Here is a 21684-nt window from a genome sequence, read left to right as displayed (position 1 = left end):
ACAAGGGTACCTGAATTCCATCTACCACGGTTGAATGAACAAAGATTGGTTCTTTCCTCTAATGTAAAGTATTTGGGTGTAATCCTGGATCCAAAGCTAAATTGGAGATTGAACATAGAACTGGACTGGTTAAGAAGGCCTGTATAGCCTTCTATGCCTGCAAGAGAACCTTTGCAAAAAAATGGGGTCTACAGCCGAGGATGGTTCTCTGGGTGTACACCGCTATAATGCGTCCGATTCTATTGTATGGTGGCAGGTTTCGAGGAAAAAATACAATAGGATTAAACTTAATAAGATTCAAAGAACCGCGTGTGCAGGTGCTACTGGGGCTCTGCAGCGCTGCCCGGCAGATGCTCTCAATGTGCTCCTGCATTTGCCCCCCTAGACCTCCACATTAAATACGTTGTAGCATGCAGTGCCGTCAGACTACGTGAGTCCGGATGCTGGGCAGCAATGTCCTACGGCCACAGTAACATCCTAGACGAAGTACCTCGGGGAATCTGGGCGTTCCCCACGGACTATGATACACGCAAGCTGAACTTCACGAGAAACTTTGCTGTGGACTTTCCAACCAGGGCAAAGTGGAAGACCGGCGGCGTGTTGCAAGGTTATGACTCAGTATTCTTTATCGACGGATCAAAGATGGCCTGTGGAGTTGGCGCGAGGGTTTTCGCGAATACAGACAGTGTATCCAAGTCGTATGGTCTCCCAGGTTTCGCCAGTGTATGCCAGGCGGAAGTACTGGCGATATTGGAAGTCTGTCGATGGTTGGAGCGAGTTTCGAGCCCAAAGCGTAACATAGCCATTCTGACCGACAGCCAAGCGGCCATCAAAGCCTTGTACTCAGCGACGACATCTTCCAGGCTGGTGAGGCAGTGCAGAGACGCGCTGAATCCTCTGGGCGGCACGTTCAAGTTCATCCTCCCGGGCATAGGAACATAGAGGGGAATGAGCGGGCTGACGAATTGGCCAGGCTCTGCTCTGCTCCTGACAGTCCTTCGGCGAATACAGTTAGTGTTCCGCTGGGGGCTGTTTGTGGCATCAAAACGGCGCACCAAAGTGCTAATTGGGCTCCTCGTGGCGGCCATTGATACCTACCTACCATTTTTAAAACTTCATACGCTTCAGACTAGGAGCAAAGCATTATTAAGGAGGGAGAAGAAGTTCACCTAAAACAGATACAAACAAATCGGAATACTGGAATCTGGACACTTTTGGTATCAAGGTTTTGTGTTCTTCTTATGTAAGGAATTTTCTGTGCACGTTTTCGTTTTCGTACATATGTGGCTAAAAATTCAAAATATTCCTCAATTTATCTCCAAACTATGTATATTTTAAATATGTAAATATTATGCTTATAGTAAAGAAACAAGCATTTCCTATTACTGCATACTGATGCGTACATATATATTCAGATACATATCTAAATTGCTCCATGCATCATAGTATTACCACTTTACTCCACGCTCCAATGCATATATACATGGGTTGTATTTTGACGTCTAGATTTCATATAGATGCACCATTTTTTTTTCGGATTTTTCGGTTGAAAAGGACCTGAGAACGAAACTGGTTTCACTTTTTGCGCTTCACATTTTGAGCCCATCACTCCCCTATGTTTCACCTAAACTACAACCATCCGCTCGAGACGCCGAATTTCTTTGATTTCCCGAGCCAGTAGCTCGTAGTTCACCTTCTTCTCCATGTATTTCCGTTCGATGTTGCTGTTATGGGGAATAGCAACATCAATAATATACGCGGAGCGACCTGTCTTGTTAACTAACAGTATGTCAGGCTTGCAGTGTGGAATATAGCGATCAGTCAGAACTTGCCTGCCCATTACATGCTGCAAACAGAACTACAATTGACGTTTTTACCGTGCATTACCTTCGACTTCCATTCATTGATTCGCTCTTGGTCCGACTTCACCCCACTCAGAGGATTGAAAGATCGATCCTTTAAGTCCGTCCAGGATCGGCCTTAAAAACAGCCATATGCAAGGGACTCGCCTGCTCTTTGCTGTAAAAATAAGCGCGCAGCGAGTCGACTTAGCGATGATGTTGTGCCGCCACATCAACCACGCCCCTACCTCCAATGTCACGAGGCAGGTTCGTTCGCTCCACGGCAGAGTTTGGACGATGCATTCGGAATTTGGACATAGTTGTCCGTATCCGCCGCTGGACGTTTTCCAGATTGGTCTTCGTCCACGGCAGCACCTTATTTCCATGGCTTAAGATGCTGTTTTCCAAAACGAAACTGTTGCTGACTAAATACTTTCCTTTTTACTAAATATGGTGTGATTTTTCAAGCCAGTGTTGTTTTAGCATTTGAGAGGATGAGTGTAGGATGTTCCACATTTAGCAGTAATCTTTCAAGTCTTGGGGTAATAGGCTTGATGTAGGAAATCGTTGTGTAACATGCATATGTATGTGGGTCTGGTAAGTGATCGCGATCTTCGAAAATTCCATTTCCATTTCGAATTCCATTTTTCCCATGGGGGGATTGTAAAAGTTTTTTCACCGAATGTAGCCATGTTCGGTATCAAATGAAAGGTCTTGATTAGTACTTTTCGATGCCGGTCTTATTTTCGACATTTGTTGGAAAGGCAGAGAGTGGGAGTGGTCGAAAGTGATGATTTCTTTAACTGACCTATTCTCAGAAACTACCCAACCGAAAAATCTGAAAAAAACATGAAGCTACCTGCCTCTTTATAAGGTCCGGGCTTCAAAATACTCTCCATATCGATATCTGTCCAAATTAAGTTAATAACAGTATATTACTATGTTTGGGAAAATTGATTAAACACCCCCATTAAGTTTATCCTAGAGTTGTAAAAATTTGTAGTAATATATATTACAGTTTGAAGCATGTCGTCCCTAAGTTTGATCGAAGTCATACCATTATTATTATTATTGACTTTACCGTGTAAATTTAATAATTAAATTAACATTTCTAGAATAACAGATCTAAATGAGAATTTGCAACGATATGTAGAGCAGATAAATACGTTGTTCAACGACTGTTTGAAGCAATGCAGAAGTAAAAGACAACTTTAGCAAAAATTTAATTCAATGCGATTTCTCCTATCCACATTGTTATACACTACTGGGCACTGAAACAAACCGGTTTCGTTGCAATTCTTGAATTATCAATATTATTTGCTGACTGGAATTCAAGTAGGCTTATTAGAATTGATAAATATCTTTTTAAAAGACGTTCAAGACAGTTGGAGCCAATCAGGAGGTCGGGCCATCTGTCGCCAAACTAACTTTGCAATTTTTCTCTGAGTGTATTCAGTAATGTGAGGCCTAGCGTCGTTCGTCATCGTGGAATATGACGTTACTTCTATTCGCCAGGAAGGAACGCGTTTCCTTCAACGCCGCCTCGAGACACACTAGTTGTGCCCAGCGAATAACTCTTTGAATACCTTATCCTATTACAAGGATGAAATCTTGCTCTTGATATCGATAGTGGTGTTGCATTCTTGCAAATATTTCTATTCCGTTTAACATTTTTGTAAAATACCCACTTCTTGTCCATAATTTCCAAATAGGAAATCTATTCAGGTCTGAAATGCAATTGTTCAAAATATCTTCCTTCTTCCTGAGGGATATCTCATGTGGGGAAATTAAGAATCAAACTTTACAACATAACCCATAGATCGGATTCTTTTCTTATGATGGTGTGGTGTATGCCCCTCTTTGATAGTTCAGCAATCGCATTCTTCTTTCTATGGTCGTACGGTGTAAGTTGAATCTCTCCGATAGTTCCTCAAATGTCACTAACAATTCGTCGCTTTCAAGCTCGTTTGGAATCTATTGTCTAGTTTTTTCCAGAGTTCATTTCTGGGCATTTCTATGATAGTTGTTGATTTGAGTCAAGTTTGTTTTCCGAAAAAAAGTAATTCTAGTTACGTCTACTTTTTCTAATATTGAAAACTAATCAAGGTAATTCCTGTGAATTAATTTTAAGAAGCCGAGAATGAAAATTATTATTTCATTTATTAGGTTCTTGCACATGGAATGGCCGATTTGGTACTAAAATTTAAAATGACTGTAAAGCTTACGAAAATTTATTTAATTAACCAAAATAGGTGCTAGTCGATTCAAAACACTTCTCCCAGCGAGATACAAGAGCATGTATGCCAGTTTCATAGAAGTCCAATTTTCTGGTGTTGATAAACTCGTCGAAGGCAATTTTGATGGTCTCTTCATCCCTAAATTGTTTTTCCGCCAAAAAATGATCCAAGTGCCTAAAAAAGTGGTAGTCGGTTGGCGAAAGGTCCGGTGATTATGGTGGATGAGGCAGAGTCTCCTACTGCAATTCGTTCAACTTTTGAACCGTTACTCTGGTTACATGAGGTCGTGCATTGTCGTGAAGGAGTATCACACCATCTCTGTCGATTAATCTCGGCCGTTGAATACTCAATTTTTGGTGCATTTCCTCGAGTTGGGTACAGTATTTCTGTGGATTTATCGTTTTTCCAGGTGCCAAAAAATAATAGTGGATAACTGCAGCTGTAGGCCACGAAACAATCACCATTACCTTCTTCGAATGGAGCCTCGGTTTCGGCATATGCTTCCGTGGCTGATCAGCATCTAGCCATCGTGCTGATTGGATCGCTTCTGGTGCGGGAGAGTAAAGAACTGCAAATTTCCATTCGAAGCGCAATGTTTTCCTCCGTAAGGGCATGCGGAACCTATTTGTCGGGCTTTTTCACCTTTCCAAGTTGTTTCAAGTGCCGGAAAACTGTCGAATAGTTTCTCTGCAATGTCTCTCACAGACTGACATGTGTCGGATTCGACTAGCAAACGCAGCTCGTCGTTGTCAATCGATGGTCCTGGATGTTCACGTGGCTCACTTTGAAGGTTTACGTCGCCTGATTGGAATTTTTTGAACCACCGCCATGTGGTCCGTTCGCTTCGTTCCTGGTCGCCTCCGCTGCTTTATGACCGAGTTTGATCTCATACAGAAAAATTATACGTTCTTGGCTCTTTTCCATCCTTTTATTCACTGTTATTACAACGATGGTCAAAACTGAAATGTCTCCTTGATTAAATGTAGGAGTATTTAAACTTCATTATCCGACACCAAAAGGGCCAACTGGTGGTGGTTTTATACAGCAAAATCGCAGCTAACTTTACTTGATTGCCAAATCGGCTATTTCATGTGCAACAACCTAACAGAAGGTTATAATACCCCAAAAATGTTTTCTCGTGGGAACTATTTTGTACCCTCTTTGACCGCTCTCGCCTATGTTTTATACCAGCTCCTTCCAAAATTTCCTTTTTATCAGACCAACACGTCAATGATATAATCTTCATAACCATCTGTAATTCGATACACTATATACTGTGAGCGTCAAAAATAAGTAAACACTTAATTTTTTCGTATTTAAGCTTTAATTTCATAGCAGTTACTGATAAAAATTAACATGCTTCATCACCGGTTAAGAGTATTATATAATAGAAGTTTAAATCTGAAAAAAAGTTAAACAAAACAAAATACCGTTTCAAAAAATTATTAATGCTTCAAAATACTGCTGATTTTACGCGTCAAAAGAAAGTATACAGAATTTACTTCTCTAAGAAATAATATCCAATAATTAATTAGAAATAATTTTTAATATTTAGTTTGTTTTCCATGTGACTTTAGAACAGCATTCAGTCTTTTAGGCATTGATTTGACAAGATTTTTTGTAATATCTGAAGAAATGTTGTTCCATTCTTCGATTAAAGCCCTTTTTAGGTCGTCCTTGTTGGAAATGCTTCTTTGTCTGATTTTCCTGTCAAGGTGCTCCCACAAATGCTCGATAGGATTAAGGTCTGGGGACTGCGGTGGGTGATCAAGGGTTTTTGGCGTTCGGTATAACAACCATTCCTTAACAATGTGGGACGTATGTTTCGGATCGTTATCGTGCTGAAAGATCCAGTTTCGCGACAGCCCCAATTTGTCAGCACTAGGAGTGATATTGTCCCTCAGTATATTTAAATAGTCTATTTTAGTCATTTTAGACTCGATGAAAACTAGATTTCCAACTCCGGATGTCGCCATACATCCCCAGACCATAACTGAGCCTCCACCGTGCTTTATGGTGCTTGTAACGCACTTGTCGAGAAATGCTTCATTTTTCGCTCGCCATATTTTTGGTGGCTTTTTCGCCCCAAATATTTCAAATTTACTCTCATCGGAGTATAAAATGTTTTCCCAAAAGTGTGGAGCCTCATTTTGGTACTTTCTGGCGAATTTTATACGCTTGTTTTGATTCGCTTTAGAAATATAGGGTTTCTTACGGGGCACTCTGCCATGTAGACCATTTTTGTGGAGCGCTCTTCGAATTGTGCTTGCACTCACTGATTTGCCTGAAGTCTCAGCTATTTTCTTTGATATGTTTACTACACTTGAAACTGGATTATTCCTTACTTCTCGTACAATTGTCCGTACTTCGGAGTCAGTAAGCTTCTTAGGTCGCCCAGACCGCGGTAAATTTTCAATAGTATGACGAGTCGTATATTTATCTATAATTTTTTTTATTGTACAATGATTCCTTCTAACGATTTTTCCAATTTCACGCAAAGATTTCTTTTCTTTATGTAAATCTAAAATTATTTTTCGTGTTTCGTTTGTGATTTGCTTACCCATTATCTTAAATGTTATACTTTTGCACTTATTCAAACAAAAACAAAGAAAATCTACGAAAAATATTAGTGCACTATATTTGCTTACTTCACTTATAAACAGTTTCAAAGAAATTTGTGTGATTTCCGGAAATAATTAAAAACAAAACGAGAAGTGCTGCCACTGTATACTTTCTTTTGACGCGTAAATTCATGAGTATTTTAAGACAAGATGAATTATTTTTGAAAATGTTTTGTTTTGTTTAAGAGTTTGTGCTGACATAAACTTCTATTATATGAGCCTTTCAAGCTATGATAAAACATTTTAATTTCTATCAATAAACATTGGCAATAAAAGTTTAAATACAAAAAAGATGGGTGTTTACTTATTTTTGACGCTCACAGTATGTATATACGTATATGCGCAGTAAAAACGTTTTGCAAGTTAATCTGACTTCACCCAAACCATTAAACTGGGCTAGAATATTTGGATCTGCACCTTTTATTTGTCTTGTTTTCATTAACCGCTGCGTATTCATAGTCACACGGAAGAGTAGTGTTTACGGCAATCTCTAAGCCATATAAACTTGGAAGCATCGATAATATTTTAGGGCTTCCATAATTTGTAAAATCTTTAAATCAGAAAACCTGAAATGAATGCTGTTTCCTAAAGAATCGTGAAAAAGACTTTTTTAATCTGAAAAAAAGTCACAAAGTATCTTTACATCTCGTTTTGGTACCACATTTTGTTTATGTTTCTGTGGTTCTAACTTAATGAAAAGCGAAACTCTGACGTTCACTTTTTTTAAGAAGATACAAATGAGTTATTTGACCCCAAGTTTTTAGATGCTCTTGAAGTGACTTTGCTAAAGAATCGAAAACCGCACTTTGATCGGAACTATTTGGTGCAAAAGATGACTTTTTTTGTGAAATATAAATTGCAGCACTCTTCTCTGTTTGCTTTGTGGAAAACCATGTAAAATTGCCTATTAAGGCTACTACGGAATTTCAATGTCTCTGATTTGAAGTTGGTATTGATATTGGTATTACAACGTTCGGACATGGAATTGTTTTGATGAAGTGCTGGTGTTGTTGCAAGAGCTCATCATCACCCACTATGACTGACTAAGAGTTTAAAATGGAAGAAAAATTCAAAATAATACAGAAAATAGATGCAATCAGCGACATTCAGCCTCTTTGAGAGAATATTGTTTTCAAGAAAAGACTTTAACCGATTGATAATTCGTATCAGGGGTTACGCTGATTTCTACCATGGCATGTTGAATTTGCAAGTATTAATATTTATTTGTTTGTTCTGGGAGACGTAAAAAAGAAAGAAAAAGATAGACTGTAGTAATAATGATAATTATGTAATTCACATGTATGTATATGGCCCAATCAACAAGATACGTTAAGATTAGATATAAAAGTCGTTGTGGATATTTTGATAAAAGCAATTAACGTTGTTGTAGATTTGGTTATTCTTGGAAGTAGTGAGAGATCTGATTACACTGACAGTATTTACAAAAAAAAATAGTGCACTTATTGGCGAGATAATTTTTTTTTTTTTTTTTTCATTTAGTTTCTAATATTTGAACCTCGAAAAAATTACATGTTTTTTCGCTTTATCTATAAGCTTCAAATTTGATTGCTTTATGGTGATCGGGGCAAATGAAAATATAATATCGGAATAAAAACTCGGAAACTTCTTCTGATTGGGCATTCTTAGATGTTGTTCCTTGTAAGTTTAGTCGAGTCTAGTTAAATAGACCCAGTAAAACCAGATGCGATTAAACGGAACTGGGGGAGACCTCAGATGTCTCTAATGGTTATTATTACCAACCATAGAAGCAGACAGTTAATTCCAACTAAAGTCCTAATGAAGTTTCACTGACATAAAAAATGTGGGACAGCAAAAATTATGGCAATATGCCTTTGTAGTGTACCAAAGATCATTGCTTCCTGTTCTTGATTAGGCTTTCGCTCTTTCCGGACTCCTTGCACACTTTCGAACTGATTTGATCGCGGATGTATGCTTCTGTAACTCTCTGCATGCGATGCATCTAAAGCATATATGTAAAGATAATTACTCTCATGGTTTCGGCGGACAATCCAGCTTATGTTCGTCTTGGCTGTTGCAGTCATTTCCAGCACTGATTCCACCGGCAAACTGATTTGCTCCTTCGAGCACTTCTCAATCATCTTGAAAGCGGCTAAACCACTCAAAAACACGTCCACGCGGTAAACATTTATTGCCATACACTTGTAGTTCTACCTTGTTAGGTAAAGCCACACATCACTTTGAGCGTTGTTATTCGGAATACCGGACAGAACTAGACATTGTGCTTCAGTGAGTGGTGATGTTAAAATACCAGAAAATGTTTCGCCTAGTCAAAACTCTTCCTTTTCACTAACTTCAGACATGTTAGCCACTACATGACATTTTGGAGAGCTTAAATAATTGCAAATTACTTTAAATCCACTGAAGGGAAAAATACACTCATTACATAGAGACGGGACATAATCTTCTTTTTTTCTTAAACTGACATTTCTCAACTTATCAATATTCATATTTACCATTCAAAAATTAATTAATCATGGCCTGCTCCGCCACGGAGAACACCGATGGTGGCCACTGTCAATAATTTCGCGAAGCAATTGGCTGGGAGTTCGGTCGCCCAATGTTAAACTTGCTAGCAAGTGATCCAGCTTAGTTCACTCACTTACCGACAAGCGTTTGATCAACTCCGTCTTCAGAAGAGTGTAAGAGGCCGACTTTACTACATCGGCCACCAGTAAGATGGACATAGAGTGCGCCCCTACGTTCGTGGGACCGAGAAGAAGTGAAGTAATTGACCTAACAATCTATAACTCAAAATTGTTAGAGTTGATTACACACTGGCAAGTGCTAGACAAGGTCTCACTGTCAGATCACCGATATCTAGAATTCAATCTGACTATTGCGGGCGAACAGTCTGCAGTACAAAGACGGAACCCTTGAAAAACGGATTGGGCAAAGTTCAATCAACTTCATGGCAATAAAGTATAGTCCCGTAGGCGATTAAGGACTCCTTTGGCGCTGGAAGATGAATTGAAAACTTTGAACTGCACACTTTTAGAGTGCTATGAAGAGGTTTGTCCTATTTCCCGAGGTCAAAGCGGTAAAAAGGTTCCTTGGTGGAACCGCGAACTGCAAAAACTCAGGAAATCAACCAGGCGACTTCTAAACCGTGCTTGCAAAAGTAACAAGAACGAAGACTGGTTAAATTTCAGGAACTTAAAATAGTCCATTTCTTTGCAAACCACAATTTTTAGGTACACCGGAACATAGACTAGGTTTTTACAATCAATACTCGATAGATGAAATTATTATAATTTATTAATTTTAATGAATCAGTAAGAGCAAACGACTATTTACACGTTAGAGGCAGAAGAGAATCATCTCCCTCCATGTGTTTCTTTCTGCCCCTAACTCATGGCACACTATCCTCGCTAGTCTTCCACTCCCGTGGCGAGCTCTACAAAGTGGATAGTTCCGCGCCATCTATTTGTTCGCATTCACAACATTCGAAATAAATTTCGAATGCTGCGAATCCTGCCGCGCCACAAACTCACAGCGTAAATATAAGAGACTCCTTTAGAGCGTACTGTGAGGAACTGGAAGGCGAAAGAGAGACTTCAAGGCTGTGCAGAGTCCTCAAAAGGGATGAGTCGGCAAAGTTGGATTCTCTTAAAAAACCCGACGGTACTTTCACGAGCTCCAGACTGGATTCAGTACAGACTCTCCTGGAAGTACACCACCCAGGAGAACGAGTGAGAGAAGTGGTAGGGGGAGACTTGACGGTTCTTGCAACCCCTTCAACACGCAAGTGCTGCAAGGGGAACTGGAACACTGCGAAAGCGGTTATTACCCGTGAAAAGGTGAGAGCTGCCATACTGTCCTTTGAACATTTCAAATCACTTGGCATGGATGGGATCTATCCGGCAATGCTAAAGGAGGTTATGGAGCTTTTAGAGCGACCTCTAAGAAATATTTTTCGAGATGACTATTCTAATCCAAAGAATTTCAGACAGATCAGCTTGACTTCATTCTTGCTGAAAGGTTTGGAGAGACTGGTGGAGCGTCACATTCGTGGAAACGCACTTAGGTCACAACCGACTTAGTGAAAACCAACATGTATACCAACGTGGAAAGTCCACAGGAGTCTGTTCTTCATTCTTTGGTCACAAAGATAGAGGATGCAACTTTGAATGGTGAGTACACGATGGAAGTGTTCGTGGACATTGAAAGGGCTTTTGACTGTTCACCTTTTCAAAAATTTTGTAATGCCGCCAGAGCGCATGGTGTTGATGATGCTTTAATTAAGTGGATCCATGCTATGCTAACGCAGAGATTGCTATGCACTGAGGTGGGTGTCGATCGCTACCTGACTGCAGAAGCAACGAAGGGCTGCCCCCAAGGAGGTGTGCTTTCGCTGTATGCTGATCGACTCACTACTATGCGAACTGCAAAATTTGCCAATAGAACGCTCAAGCTTAACCCCACTGCGCCATACACTTTCAATAAGTTTCATTACAATTTCTGCTTACTCCGTTGTTACACTTAACGTTATTACTCTTCGCTTCAGATCGCAAAGACCGAGCTGCTCTAAAGCGAAAATATATACATAATAGTTTTCCCACAGGCAATTTCGTCCAGGATCTGGCACTTTACGATTATCCCCTGGCTTTGCAGACAGAGCAATTTTTCGACTTTCACGAACTTATTTACTTCCAGTACCAAATCCTTTTTAAGGTTTTGTGTAAACACAAAACCTTATTAAAATCGGTTTACCGTCTGTCTGTCTGTCTGTCTGTCTGTCTGTCTGTCTGTCTGTCTGTCTGTCTGTCTGTCTGTCTGTCTGTCTGTCTGTCTGTCTGTCTGTCTGTCTGTCTGTCTGTCTGTCTGTCTGTCTGTCTGTCTGTCTGTCTGTCTGTCTGTCTGTCTGTCTGTCTGTCTGTCTGTCTGTCTGTCTGTCTGTCTGTCTGTCTGTCTGTCTGTCTGTCTGTCTGTCTGTCTGTCTGTCTGTCTGTCTGTCTGTCTGTCTGTCTGTCTGTCTGTCTGTCTGTCTGTCTGTCTGTCTGTCTGTCTGTCTGTCTGTCTGTCTGTCTGTCTGTCTGTCTGTCTGTCTGTCTGTCTGTCTGTCTGTCTGTCTGTCTGTCTGTCTGTCTGTCTGTCTGTCTGTCTGTCTGTCTGTCTGTCTGTCTGTCTGTCTGTCTGTCTGTCCGTCACACGCATTTTTCTCAGAGACGGTTATAGCGATTGACACCAAATTTGGTAGAAAGGTGGGAACTGTGAACGCTCACACATACAGTGAGTTACAACCTTTTACGTTGAATTTAAGGGGGGGTCCCCATACATGCAAAAGGGGGGTGTAAAATTTTTTTTCATCAAATATAGTCATGTGGGGTATCAAATTAAAGGTCTCGATTAGTACTTTTCGAAGCCGGTCTTAGTTTTGACATCTCTTGGAAACGTGGGGAGTGCGGGGGGTTGAAAGTGATCATTTCTTTAAGGGGGCCATTCTCAGAAACTACCAAACCGAAAAATCTGAAAAAAATCAAGAGGCAGCCACTATATGGTGCCTGGGCTCCGAAATACCTCGCACACTGATATCTGCACAAATAAAGTTAATAATAGTATATTACTATAATTTTTAGTAATTCGCTGCAAACCCCCCCTTAAATTCAAGCTAGGACCACGAAATTTCGCAACAATATAGGGCGTAACGTAGAGCATGATGCTACCAAGTTTGGTGGAAATCGCACTATTACTAACAAAGTTATAATACGTCAAAGTTGTCGCTTCTTTGCAAATTCAAGGCTATAAATGTCAATATCATCCGAAAGTAGATATTCTCACATAATATTGTATATGCATATATTACGTGCTACATACTAAGAAATGCACAAAACCTTTCGTACCTGAAGCGTCCAGCTTCCGGTTTCCCGACTTGTTCTGCTTTCGCTCGAAACGGTGCGCACTACCGCCAAAGTTGTTCAGTTCTGTATTGACCTTGACTTTTGGGAGGATATCATTCTAAGAGATATCATATCCCCTTTTTCGAAAATAATTAGTTCTGAACGTTCCGGAAGAACAACTTTTTTTTTTATTAGCCCTGAACGATATTCTAAGGTTTACATTTATTACCTTTTACTGATAGAACTAAAAACCGAAAACAGATTTTCTCAAAGAACAAAACCGGAATTCGTAAAAATTCCTGACGAATATATTAACCGGCAAAACCTATATTGGGTGAAAATATTATCCGCAAGTAGACGAATAAGAAAGACACCGGGAATATAAAAGTGTATGTACATAAGTGCAAGCATTAAGTATTCCACTCGTGACTAAATGCATAATTTTTTTCGGCATGTAGAAATTTTTCCGCGAAATCATGCTCACTTCTTTCGGGGAAGAATAGGTACAAGGCGTCAAAGTGGGCTCCCAGCACCCTAATTTGTAAATGTGTCATATAAAACTGGTAGACTAGGAAGCTATTGTGATCGTCTGAGAAAATAAGTTTGTCCAGTCAAGTTCGCTTAATATGTTGTCCATTAGGACTCAAGTCGCTGCGAGCGAAAACTAAATCCAGTTTTGAGCATTTGATCTACATCATCTTCTGCAAATTTCGTTAGCATAAAGTACTTTCAACACCTACCAATAATTGATAATACAAATGAGTACGTCGGACTTTTTGTTAAAACGAAAATGGTGTGAGAAAGTGATCTCTTTGGGAACCCTGAAAACAGATGGCGTAAAGTCGCAGCAGGGTCAAGAATTTCTTATCGCAAATGTTAATTGCGTAAATTAAAGATTCAAAGAGATTTCCGAAGCAAACTCAACCATCCGTTTTTTTTTCAAGGCCAAAAATAACGCTCTTTTAGTTTCGTCACCGTCACAACTTATGTATGGTTTGGCCAACCTCCCTTGGTCAAGGTAGAAATAAATTTTTTGTTTAATGATTGAGGAATGAAGGATGGCGAATTCCAACTTCCTTAATTCCTAAACAAAAAAAGCGTTTCCGCCTCGGCTGGCTTAGGCCTGAACTTACGAAACGATTTTTGTCCTGAATATAATTCATATTTATGTCATGTTTATAAATGTATATAAGGTCGCAGACAGCTCTTGTAATTACTTCAGTCATGCTGCTGTCAGGCCAAAAGTGAAGCAGCTTCTAATCAGTTGGCTCTGCCTTGGATGAAACCGCAAGTTAACTATCCCTTAATTATTTTTAACAAATCTTAGGAAGACGTTTCAAACCGTCCAACGATGATCAAATTCTTATAAAATACACTTCAGTTTTGGTTCCACTATAGAAACCCAGCGCAGGGATCCATCCTAGGGCCGGACCTCTGGAACGCTTCCTACGATAGTCTGCTGAGACTCGATATGCCTGAAGAGTCGCGCCTGGTCGGTTATGCAGACGACGTTGCGGCACTTGTTGCCGGACGCACTGTTGAACAGGCGCAAAGCAGACTTGGCATATTGATGCGACGGGTAAGCGGATGGATGACTGCTCACGGTTTCAACCTTGCGCTGGAGAAAACCGAAGTAGTCATCCTGACCAGAAGGAGAATCCCGACCTTGCGTCCCATATCGATCGGCGAGTTGACTATAGAGTCAAAACCAGCGGTTAAATACCTTGGTTTAATGCTCGACTCGAAGATGAGCTTCTTCGAGCAAATCAAAGCAGCCGCGGACAGGGCTGCAGCAGGAGTCGCGGCCTTGAGTCGGCTAATGGCGAATGTGGGCGGCCCTATATCAACTAGGAGACGTCTCCTCATGGGAGCAACGCAGTCCGTCCTTCTCTATGGTGCGGAGGTATGGGCTGATGCCCTTGACAAGGAGGTGCATCGTAAACGCCTAGCTCAAGTGCAGAGGCGAGGAGCTTTGCGAATGGCGTCTGCTTATCGCACTGTCTCCGAACCGGCTGTGATGGTGATTGCGGGAGTGATCCCCGTTGCCCTCCTTGCCAAGGAGCGCAAAGCTATCTATCGCCGTAAGGGCGAAAACTTAAGAGAAGTGGTTGCCCGTGAAGAACGTCAACGCACCCTTAACGAGTGGCAAGTTTCTTGGCAAAATGAGCCAAGGGGCAAGTGGACTGCGCGGCTCATCGACAAATTAGATCCGTGGTTGAACAGAAAGCACGGTGAGATTGATTACTTCCTTACCCAACTTCTAAGTGGGCATGGAGGTTTTCAGTCTTACCTGCACAGGGTTGGGAAGGCGCGATCTCCTGATTGTGTGTTCTGCAATAGAGTGCCGGATGACGCTGAACACACCTTTTTCTCTTGCGAGAGGTGGGATGGCCTCCGCCAGCAGCTTTATGCAAACACAGGGGAGCTCTCTCCAGACAACATTGTCAGAGAGATGCTGAAGAGCGCTGGCAGCTGGAATCGTATTGCGCATTATGTTCGGGCTCTTCTTACTACGAAGAAGATTGAACTCGACCGGCAGAGGGATCGGACGGTAAGGGGTTCCCTGAACTAACAACTCCCTTCCTCCCCTCCCCTCCCGTTGGTGAAGGGAATTCCCTGACTTGAAGGCTCCCAAAGCCGGGAGAGCGGGAGGGCTAGCCCGAAGTAATGTGTCAAACGGTTCCAGGCTAGTTCTCTGATGACAGGGAGGTGTTTAGTTGGTAGTCCGCCAGTGTGCTGTTGCGGGAGTCCAACACTCTGTGCGTAAACGCATTCACCTACCCTACTCCAAAAAAAAAAAAACTATAGAAACCCAGGAATTATAATGCCAGGATATGGAATAATAATTAAATTGTGTCACATTTGATCCTATGAGAGCGCCACAAACTCAAATATAATTTTGTTTGCATACAATTATTAATCGTAACAAACTATGAAAATTCTTATCTGGGGGATGAGAATGTATTGCCTTTTCTTGTAATTTGATTTCGCTGTCTCGAATATTTAGCAACAGTAGATGGCATCCGTTATACGCCGATCATGTGATAACCCCCTTGTAGCGTTCAAGGTTTAGATTTCTACTTTCTTTTACTATTTATTACTCGCACATTCTTCTCTTTTCGAAAACCATCGGACGCTGTTTTACGAAAGCAAGATGCTCATCAATGATTCCGTGCACACTACCATACTCACTTCAGAAACCATTTCAACAATGAACTTTAGATCATATTACAAACTGCTTGGATATTGTCTTCTATGAGATTTAACTTTAGTTCGTCCTTCTAGTTGCAGGTTCAATAAAACATGTGAGGCCCAGATAGATGCCGTGCGCTAACTTCATCTTAAACCGAGTCAAAATTCCCTATGATTTAACGTTCTTTTCTGCATCATGCATCTCTAGGACGACCCGCTCCTCGGCCATCCTGGGATAGTGGATTCCATTACATGACGTTGTCAGCTAAGGAATTTTCACTCTTTCATAATGCATGACCCATTGCCACATCCGTCTTCTGAACAACAGGTGCACGGGTATTTGGCTCATACGCTGACTTGTCGGGCTAGACTACCGCGATGAGAGAAAATTGACATGAGAGGAATCAACTTGGTATTAGCGTTGAGGTAGCTCCATTTTCAGATTTTGGACAAAACACCGAAGGTGGAGTGTTCAGTTCAGTGCCTTGTTACTCCAACGTGTTTCAAGCTTCTTAACGAAATAAGACCTCATTGTCATGTTATCCCTTGGTATCAATAATTCGTGGTAACACCTGGAAAGAAGAAGAAAGAATATAAATCTATAGAAAGCTCCCCGCTTCACTAATACTCCCGGCCTTCCTGAAGATTGCCCTCCTTGCCTGCATTTGTATGTGCAATTGGAGAGGAGTTAATCCGGGAAGGACCTCCAGGGATGCCGTTGAACATGTCCTCATTGCCCCACTGATGCACAGGCAAGCCAGTCTTTGGAGTTTGTGTAATTCCCTGGCTTGTGTGCTGAGTTTGGTTCTTTCTATTCTGATTACCGCCCCATATGAAATCATTGGCTTTACTATTGCAGTGTATATACAAAGTAGTATCTTCGGGGTGCAATTTGTTAGCTCGTCCAAAAGTTCGTCCACTACCATACTTCACATAAGCGGTGACAGTACCCCACTCTGTGGGCAACCTTGAGTAGTATTCATGACAATACAATTTGTACCTGACGATACTTCTATTTGCCTACTCTCTAACATTTTGCCCATCCAGAAAGCCAAGATGTTTCCCATTCCCTTGCCGATCATGGAATTTTGTACCTCTGCGCGATGTGTTATCGAATGCTTCTTCGATATCCAAAAACGCACACAGTGCTATTTCTTTTATTTCTATGGCATCCCGTAATACATCCGTCAGCCGATATAGAGCAGTTTCAGTTGATAGGGGTAGATGCATAGGGCATTACGCTTTAGAACGTTAGTTCTAATATAGTTGTCTTTGATCTTCTCCATCGTTTCCAGTATGAACGATAATAGGCAAATTGGTCTGAAAGATTTAGAGTGAAAATAGTCCTTTTTATCCGCTTTCGGAATAAATAACACTTTTGTTTGCCTCCAAGCCCTTGGTATATATCCCAGGGCTATGCTGCCCCTTACTGCCCTTAGAAGAGACTCTAAGATGTTTGCTAGGCCTCTCTGGATTAGTGCTGAGAAGACCTCATCTACTCCGGATGATTTCAGTGGTTTAAAAGTTCCCACTGCCGACCTTACCCCAGTTTCTAAACATACCTTTTTTGCTAGTTTCCAGTTCTCCTTTCTTCTCCTTTTATTCGTTGTTGAGGTGTCAGACAGAATGTTGTCGTCTTACGTCGTGGGGTAGGACCCCGGGAAATGAGTTCTGAGAAACAGGTATACTCTGTCCTCCTCATTCTCGGTAAATGTCCCATATTCCTTTTTTAAGCAGACAGAAGATATTGTATCGTCCTAGGTTACCGCTGAATTCCCTGAAGCTGTTCCGTTTTGCTTCCCTTATTGTGTTGCTATACGCAGGCAGTGCATTTTTGTACCTCGGTAGGTCCCCGTTGCCCTCAATGTTGAATCTGATTATTCTGTGATCAGATATAGAGGGCACAACCGACACCCTCTAATCCCGACCAGCCCGTTCGTCAGAGTATTTCCTAGATTTATGTCTAGTACCTCTTGTCAAGTGCTGGCCACTAATATTGAAGTGTTCCCTATGTTATATATTCCTAACTTATTGCTAAGTATAAATTTCAGAAGGTACTCACCTTTTCGATTTGATATCGCAGCTTCCCCAGACCTCGTGATGGGTGTTGGCATCGCAGCCGAGGAGAAGTGGCGACGCCCTCCTCTCACAGTACTTCACCAGTTTAGCGACTAGTTTCGTTGGGACCCGAATGTCGTCTCTGGGGCCCGATGCCTCTCGAGTGCTCCCCCCGGCTTCTAATCAGGCTTGTACAGCTACAAGGTCCTCCGTCAGCAACTCTGAAAGACATATATATTTTAAATTACCTTTAAGAATTATGCAAGCTGCAAGCAAAAGAGGCCCCGAATTACCTAAATGTTTTCTTCTTGTATATCGCGAATCTGGCTCCGGTACACCCAGGGTCCTGAGCCAGCCCTATTCCAATGTTCTCTTTGGAACTTGCCCTTGCAATTACCCCAGATGCAACTTTTGGAAGGTGGAGGTTTATCTGGACTATCTTAGTGCTGGCCATTGGCCCTAAACTTCACTCAAGACCGTGACGGTACACTACAGTACACTGTAGGAGGTAACGTGGTCAGCATTGCGCTCGCCCGAGATTATTACCCTGATTTGAGTCAGGTACTCATTCACAGCTGAGTCGACTGGTATCCCACATCCAGTCACGATAACAAATCTCTCTGCCACCAGTGGGATTTGGACCGCACCCTTTCGCTGCGATAACCCGGCGCTCTAACCACTTGAGTCATCCTGACACATGAAAATGAAATGAAATAAAGTGCTCTAACATACTCCAAAGCCCTGATCCGATTATTATCATTACTATTATTGTCCCTTATCCCTAGAAGATCTAGGTCTAGGTCGTCCAGCTTCTGTTCTTCACAGCAGGTCTACTTCCCTGACTGATTCAGTCCTTTCCTTCTCTATGAACTCATAGATTCTTTCGCGGACCTCGGTAAGTTATCCATCCGCTGTTTCATCCGAGGTGTCTTTCCTCGGTTTTTCCCTGTGCACATGCACAATTCGATAGTTGATATAGCACAAACTCCGACGTTTGATTGCCTCCATAATCGCGTATGGAAATCCTCATTCTGAGCGATTAGGAGGTCCATAAGATCTTCCGGCTCTTGTTGGGAGAAAAACTGTCATCATATGTGCACCTGATATATAATCCCCAGCACATGTAGACAATTCTGCTCCTTCCCAGCTTGGCAATTTGGGAATTATGGTCTTAAGCCACTCTGCAGTGTCTTCCGTTGTGCAGTTGACTAGTATTTGACCTGTTCGAAAGTGTATCCCGGTGAAAGCAAGTTTCGCAGTCCATCCCTTGCACATCTGCCTGACTACAGGATCTTCGATAGTTTCCTGCTCCTCACGAGTGAGTATTTACTCGGAGAACATTTTTAGCAGTATGACCAGTCGAATGCCCTTGACCGCACTAGCATCAACTCAGAGAGAGGTAGGTTAGCTCCAGGGAACTATATTCCGCGTTAGTCTATCCTGTAGTGCACTGCTTGACCCCATCAATAGCAGTAAGGTGCCGTTAAATTCAAGTGCGTTTTCTTCATTGTGCCCGTGAAGCTTCTAGACGCACTCCAAAGGAATAAGAGAAACTGATAGCCCTTGTTAAGAAACTTTAGCGAAACTCATAATACTTCTCCGCAAACCCTTTTTGTAAAACGAACTTGCTGGTCAGATATTACACAACCGAAAGCAAAAGAATACATTCCCGTATAAAATTGCTCTCATATCTACACTATTTATTGAAGACTTCATTATGTGTGAGCTATTGTCCCAATTTTAATTAAGTAACTAGTAAAATAACTAATTAAATTAAGTAAATAATAAAATTTTTTCCTTTTTTTATTTTCAGAGTGGCCCAAATATAATAACTACTGGTGCTGGTGCACCAATTGGCATTAAAGATGCCATCCAAACGGTCGGTCCCAGGGGTCCAGCCCTTTTACAAGATGTCAACTTTTTGGACGAAATGGCTCATTTTGATCGGGAGCGAATTCCGGAACGTGTTGTTCATGCCAAAGGAGCTGGAGCTTTCGGTTATTTCGAAGTAACCCATGATATCACGAAATACTGTGCAGCTAAAGTTTTTGAATCAGTTGGAAAGCGTACACCAATTGCTGTACGTTGCTCAACTGTCGGTGGTGAAAGTGGATCGGCCGATACTGCTCGTGATCCTCGTGGTTTTGCTGTGAAATTCTATACAGATGATGGAATTTGGGATTTGGTCGGTAACAACACCCCAATTTTCTTCATTCGTGATCCTATCCTATTTCCAAGTTTTATTCACACTCAAAAACGTAATCCAATGACTCATTTGAAAGATCCCAATATGTTCTGGGATTTCCTTTCATTGCGTCCGGAAAGCACGCATCAGGTAAAGTCATACATAGCATTGAAAGTCTGTATCATAACGTGTCCGTACATTCCAGGTAATGTTCCTGTTTTCTGATCGTGGTATTCCTGATGGCTATCGTCATATGAATGGTTATGGTTCGCACACATTCAAATTGGTCAACGCACAAGGAGAGCAAGTCTATTGTAAATTCCACTACAAGACTAATCAAGGTATGTTTTATAATTCAACCTGAACGTTTTAATCAGCGTTTTATTCGCTTTTTCAATTTTTTTACACGTAGGCATTAAGAACCTTGACGTCGAAAAAGCTGGAGAACTTGCGGGAACTGATCCGGACTACAGCATTCGAGATTTATATAATGCTATTGCCAGCGGTAACTTCCCAAGCTGGAACTTTTACATTCAAGTCATGACTTTCGAGCAGGCTGAGAGATGTAAATTCAATCCATTCGACGTAACCAAAGTTTGGTCGCACAAGGACTACCCGTTGATCCCGGTTGGAAAAATGGTCCTCGATCGGAACCCAAGCAATTACTTCGCTGAAGTCGAACAAATCGCTTTCAGCCCATCTCATTTGGTACCCGGAATACTTCCTTCTCCGGATAAGATGTTGCAAGGACGTCTTTTCTCTTACTCTGATACACATCGCCATCGTCTTGGTGCCAACTACCTACAATTGCCGGTCAATTGTCCTTATCGTGTTTCTGTTAAAAATTATCAACGCGATGGTCCCCAGACCTTCACGGACAATCAAGGTGGAGCACCAAATTACTATCCAAATTCGTTTGACGGTCCTGAAGTCGAGCAACGTGTTAAGAAATTGAATCCAAAACTACATGTTGGTGGTGACGTGTACAGATACAGCAGCGGTGATACGGAAGATAACTTCACACAACCTGCAGACTTCTGGAACAACGTTCTTAATGCCGAGCAAAAAGATCGCTTGGTACGTAATATTGCCGGACATCTTAAGGATGCCAGCACATTCATTCAAGAGCGTGCCGTCAAGAACTTCTCGCAAGTCAGCGCTGATCTTGGCAATCGTCTCGCGCAACAACTTAAGATCTACAAATCATCGAAAATGTAAGGAATTCAAAGGATGTTGCCCAGGTCGAGACCAATTATCATTTGAAGTGGTGAATAAGTTTTCGCAGGATACATTGATGTTTTGTCTTATTTTAAAATACATGTATTTTGTTTGGGGATTGTAATCAATCATTTACAATTTTTGAAGAAATTTTTAATATTGGAAATAAATGTAAACGTAATATAATATAAGCGTTTCTGTTTCAATAAAAGTTAGTAGTTTAGTGTTTCCGTGTTTCATGTCATTGTTATCTGAAGAAAGAGTAATGCAGCCGGAGTTGTTGGGAATTTATTGCGGGCGAAAATGCTGTGCCCGTTGGCATCAATTTCACCGCAGGTTGAGACATCTATCCTAGCCAAGAAGACGAGATTGGCGACTGGGTATTTTTTATCAATTTGGCGGTTTCAAGATTCAGGTTCACTGTAGAGAAAACCGGGGTTTGGATGGAATTTG

At 41.4% G+C, this 21684-nt stretch overlaps 1 protein-coding gene across 3 annotated transcripts in view; it reads left to right on the top strand.

The window, feature by feature from the left end:
• LOC119649978 (catalase) overlaps positions 1-21442 on the top strand; it is a 61859-nt gene extending 40417 nt beyond the window's left edge. For all 3 annotated transcript variants that reach the window (XM_038052418.1, XM_038052419.1, XM_038052420.1), the window contains exons 2-4: positions 19642-20163; positions 20219-20354; positions 20426-21442. In XM_038052418.1, the coding sequence (XP_037908346.1) occupies positions 19642-20163; positions 20219-20354; positions 20426-21231 (1464 nt within the window). In that variant the 3' untranslated portion in view covers positions 21232-21442. The remainder of the gene's footprint in view (positions 1-19641; positions 20164-20218; positions 20355-20425) is intronic.
• The last annotated feature ends 242 nt before the right edge of the window (positions 21443-21684 follow it).

This window comes from Hermetia illucens, chromosome 2 (genome assembly GCF_905115235.1).
Source record: "Hermetia illucens chromosome 2, iHerIll2.2.curated.20191125, whole genome shotgun sequence".
In the NCBI taxonomy this organism is placed as follows: domain Eukaryota; kingdom Metazoa; phylum Arthropoda; class Insecta; order Diptera; family Stratiomyidae; genus Hermetia; species Hermetia illucens.
Note: the sequence above shows the minus strand (reverse complement) of the source record. Positions and strands in the feature narration are given on the sequence as shown.